This window comes from Solanum dulcamara, chromosome 1, assembly GCF_947179165.1.
Source record: "Solanum dulcamara chromosome 1, daSolDulc1.2, whole genome shotgun sequence".
NCBI lineage: Eukaryota > Viridiplantae > Streptophyta > Magnoliopsida > Solanales > Solanaceae > Solanum > Solanum dulcamara.
Window position 1 is genome coordinate 12085154 of NC_077237.1, and position 5205 is coordinate 12090358.

Below are 5205 nucleotides of genomic sequence, written 5' to 3' on the forward strand. Positions count from 1 at the left end.
AATTAATATATCTACAACACTAACAAATCATTTTACAAAATGTTATTAATTAAATATATATTCATATCCTCACAAAGAAAATACTCAATTCAGGTTCACTTTTTCCATCTGGGCTCAACATATATAAGGTTTCTGAGTCCTTTGACCCCACTACTCTTTCAAAATGTGCCCTCATATACGTCATCTCATCGTCCACGTGTCCTTCCACGTCGGATCTTGGGGGCAGGACGCCTGCCCCCATGGACACCGCCTTAAGTACCTCCATAAGATGGAGATCTTCCTCCGTGGCAACTCTCTTTGCACAATAGCCACTTTTTTTCCCATTTACAAACATAGTCCAACATGTCTCTTCTAGAAGCTTCATTTTCTCCTTATTATTTATATTATCGGGTCTTTTCTCACACTCCAACGCGATTCGCACCATTCCAAGGCTCATTTCTTTTTGCAACGCGTTCGTTTGCATGGCTAGGTCAATGACCAGAGTAGGCAGAGTTCTTGGGTTTTCCTGAATGGAAAGGCTAACCCGGCCTTTTCGGTACCCGAACAATGTGCCGGATACGCAGACTTTGGTTTCGGGTATAAGTCCACCGGGGACAGAAGGGAGTTTACATACGGGCGTAATGATAGGGAAGGACCGAAACACATTGCGAAAGGCCCTAAAGATTTTTACGGGACGTTTTTTATTATTTTTCGAGGAAGGCTTGACGAGGGATAACGGAGTTGTGGGTGGAGTTGGTGGTGGTGGTGGTGGTGGTGATTTTGATTGTGGCTCTTCCATAGCTGGTTAATTAATCCACCTTATTTTTTAAATTAAGGTCGAAAATTTAGAACCAGCAATGGAAAAATTGCCATTAAAGAGAGATAATTAGGGTTGTTTGAATCGATATTATTAGGTAAATTGTATAGAGGAACAAAATGAGGTAGATATAATTTTGTGGATCAATGGACTTGATGTTTTGAAAATGATATTTGGCTTGAATTTACTTTTCCATGATCCATAGTATTCGGTACCTGAATTTGTGGAGTTGGATAGAATATTAATGATTACCCATTTTTCATTCGATATGGAGGAAGTATAGGGAAAAAATGAAATATAAAATTATACCCCTTGCGTACATAAACGGCTCATAATATATAGTCAAAAATTTTAGTACCTAATATTTTGTTGGATTTGTAGATAGACGTTGGTTGGAGCCTTTAAAATTGTTGCTTTAAGAAAATCTTCCAAAGACTAATACCAATGACTTGAAAACAATATCTTCCGGTCTTAAAATAAAAAGTAGAGTGTTTGACGCTATAGATAACACTCAAATTATCATAAAATAAGACAAATCTGTTTAATAATAAAAACTAAATAAATAATTTCCTTCATTCTTTGACACCTTTAATAATATTAATATATTCAACTATTGTGGTGGATAGAATTATGCACTTTTATGATTTAGATTTTCAAGAATCAGCTCTCCCTATAAAAATGGTCAAATGATCGAAAAAAATGAATTTTAAAGTATTAAGATGACCTTCTGAATCAAAGTCTCTGTGTAACAAACAAATTCAGACTTTCAAACATCAATGCATATCTCCAACTAAAAGTATTACTACTTATAAGAGTCTTCTTTGCTAGAGTACCTTTCAAATGTCTTAACAACCATTTCACTCCACTAACGATATTCCGTTATAGGATTAGAAATAAATCTACTATGAGTGCCAATTGTTGGGGGGAGGAAGCACCACAACTAAAGTTTGATATGATGAAAATAATGAAAATAAATTGGACACGAGAATTTTACGTGGAAACCCCTCTAAATTATAGAAGGGAAAAACCACGGGGTAGAAGGATCTCACTATAAAAATATGGAGTATACAGCTCTCAAATATAAGGAGAAAACAACAATTAACACTTCTCTCTTGTAAAAGGAACAACTACTAAAGAGGACACTCAAGACTATAATATTTATCTTGGTGTATAACTCTCTTTGTATTCTTACTCTCTCTTTCTGGGATTTTTGGATGATCTAAATGAGGGCAAGAGACCCTCAATTTATAGGAGGATGAAACGCGTAAACGCGTTAATTAAAAGAAAAGTTGGGCAGTACACGTTTTCTGTTTTTCAACAAAACGTGTTGTTTCCTTTTTGCATTTTCAACTTTTCTTTTTGACTTGCCTCTTTTCTTCTTTTTCTTCCTCCTTTTTTTGACTTTCTGTCTTCTCTGTTTTCTTTCATCTGTCTTCTCTGTTTTCTTTCACCAACAACATGTACAATATTTTGTCTAAAGTAAACCGTAGCATATATCAAACTTTCAAATGTACAAGTAGAATATTAAGGAATACGAGACATAACCCTCTTATTTTCAGAATTGGATTAGTACTCAATTTGAAGTGCTTAACAAGAGGAGTACTAACTAATTTTGCTTTTGTCATGTTGAACTTTAGAGTACCTTTTTGAAATAATATTTTTGGGATAAAAATAAGTACTCCTAAGGACTTGTAATTCTAGATTTATTAATACAAACGATAAACATATCATTAATATAAAGCAAGAAAATATTTAGTATTCTTTTATTATTATCTGTGTCTACTATTTAGACAAAATAATAAAATAAACATTGAATAAAAAAGATAAAAAGGTTCGATCCCAATTGATTTCGTCTATAAATTTTCTTTCCTATTTTATTGTCGAGATGAATGTGGATGAACTTCTACTAAAATACATAGTTATATGAAGAAGTTTTCTTGTATCCCTACTTTTTTTGTAATGAGATAAGTGTTAAAAACACATTTAAATTATTATTATTTTTTTAGTTTCATATCTAAACTATTGAGAGTGTGAGTTTCATACTTAAACTATCATTTATTAGTTTGAGAAACACACATCTCTTTTATTTACAAAAAAATTGTCGCATCATACTCCATATGAACAAAATATTTCACCTTGACAAAAATTAAATAAATTATTATCATGGTGTGTGTACTCCACTCTTTCTTTTATTTTAAAAAAAAATTGTCATATCACACTCACATGGACAAAATATTCTATCTTGACAAAAATTAAATAAATTATTATTATTAGAAAGATTAAAGTATTACTATCCCAAAAAAATACTATAAAATAAAATATAAAATATTTTTCTTACCCCACTCCACCATTACTCTCATACCCCCCTTCCCCCCAAATTTTAGTTTATTTTTTAATTTTCTTTGTAAAAATTTTAAAAGAAATTCTTACTTCAACTCCCCCCCCCCCCCCCTCTTCATATAATAATTTAGATATTGTTAATTTTTTACATAAATTTTTTTTATATATATTTGGTATGCAAGTAGAAAAAATATTTTCCTAAAAATATATATACATATCTAACACAAAATGAAAAAATAAAAATAAAAATAAATTAGTAGCGGAAGTTAGATGGGGTGGGTAGATTTTATTTTTAAAAAAAATAATAATAATATCAATTTTTTTAGGAAGGAGTGGAGGAGGAAGTGAAGTCAGAAGTTTTCAAAAATATTTTATAAAAGAAATTTCAAAAGATATAAGGGTGGGGTGGGGGTGAGGGGGATAAGGGAGGGAGATGGTAGAGTTGGGTGAGAAAAATATTTTCAATTTTATTTTTAAAAAATATAATTATTTTTTAAAAAAATAATTTCTTTTTTGTGAATCGTAATACTTTAAAAGTTTATTTTATTTTATCAATGTGGAATATTTTATTCATGTACAATGTCATGTGGCAAGGTTGTTTCAAATAAAAGAAAGTGTATTACACACACCACTAAGTGTGTTTTTAAACTAATAAGTGATAGTTTAGGTATGAAATTCACACTCTCAATAGTTTATATATGAACCTCAAAAAAAAGGTGAAAATCATTTTCACCCCCAACTTTGCTTTTAAAATCAAACTTTTCCCCTCAACTTTAAATAATAATTAAACTTCCCTCTTTATCCCATACATTATCCATTTTACCATTGTTATATCACATTTATTTAATAGAATCCGGAATCAAAAGGGCTATTTTTTTCTTAAAAAATGCATAAAGGATGAAAAAAACCCAAAGGAACAAATCCCACACACGGTAGCGATTTACTAAAAAATTTTAACGCCGTCAACTTTTTCTAAAAATAAGTTGCAGCGATTTCCAACAAGAATTTTTTACAAAAAAATAGTAAAACACTGCATTGGTAGCGATTTTTTAAAATTCTGTAAAACGCTGCAACTACAGCGATTTCCAAAAGAATTTTTTTTAAAAAAAAAGTTGTAAAACGTTGTTGTAGTAGTGATTTCAAAGACAAATTTTTTAAAAAAAAATTGTAAAAATTGTAAAATGCTGCTGTAGCAGCGATTTCAAAAATATATATTTTTTTGGCTGAATAGTTAAATTAAAATTATTTTTAAAAGAAAAATCGCTTCTTGAGGAGCGACTTTAATTAAATTTTTTTTAAAATCACTATTTGTAGATAGAGTTTGTTAATTTAATATATTTTTAAAAAAATTAAATTCGCAGTGCGATATTCACGTGAAACAAATTATATAGTTTCACATGAAATGAGAAAAAAATAAAGTGCAAGTTCACAAGCAATGAAAAAAAGTAATATTGAAAAAGTCACTCATCACTAATTGATTTACTCAGCATTTTTATTTATTTGTGCAATTGAATAATTTGCCCTATATATTTATGATAAGTTTTATTATTCGCTTACTCAAAAATTCAACCATTCTCCTTACTCAAAAATTCATTCACCTTATTAAAAGAATCAAGTTTTTTCATTTATCTAAAGAAGTTCAATCTTTAGATTGTGAGTTGGAGGTTGGTTTTGTGGGTTGGTGGGTGGCGGACTAGGAGGAGTAACACAATTGGTCTTCTTTGAAGGCTACAAGCATGATTTTGGGTCTGTTTGAAAATCGTTTTCATGGAAAATTCTTTTCGCTCCGCTTAGTATAGGTAGGTTGTTGACTTTGTGGAGGAGTGTAGATGGGTTACGAATTTGGTGGATTTGCAGGGATGATCGGAGGTAGATTGTTGTTGGTATGTGGAGGTTGTTGTGAAGGAAAGTGTTCAAGAACTGGTGAATCAAGTGATGGAAAATGAGATGGGTTTGGTGCGGTAATCCTCGGTTCAGGTTGTGGACTTTGAAGTGTGATGGATAGATTGGTCAAGTACCTAACCCGAGTCAGTTCACTATGTAGATCCTCGATCTCTTGAGTCAAGCGA

At 31.1% G+C, this 5205-nt stretch overlaps 1 protein-coding gene across 1 annotated transcript; it reads right to left on the bottom strand.

Annotated features, from left to right (window-relative positions):
- On the bottom strand, positions 1-915 carry LOC129887259 (protein MIZU-KUSSEI 1). The gene has a single exon (XM_055962290.1). The coding sequence runs from the start codon at positions 776-778 to the stop codon at positions 62-64; it is 717 nt and encodes a 238-aa protein (XP_055818265.1). The 5' UTR covers positions 779-915; the 3' UTR covers positions 1-61.
- Positions 916-5205: the final 4290 nt, after the last annotated feature.

Bases quoted from the DNA above. Each gene is read 5' to 3' on its own strand.
- LOC129887259 (XM_055962290.1), bottom strand. From the start codon at position 778: ATGGAAGAGCCACAATCAAAATCACCACCACCACCACCACCACCAACT.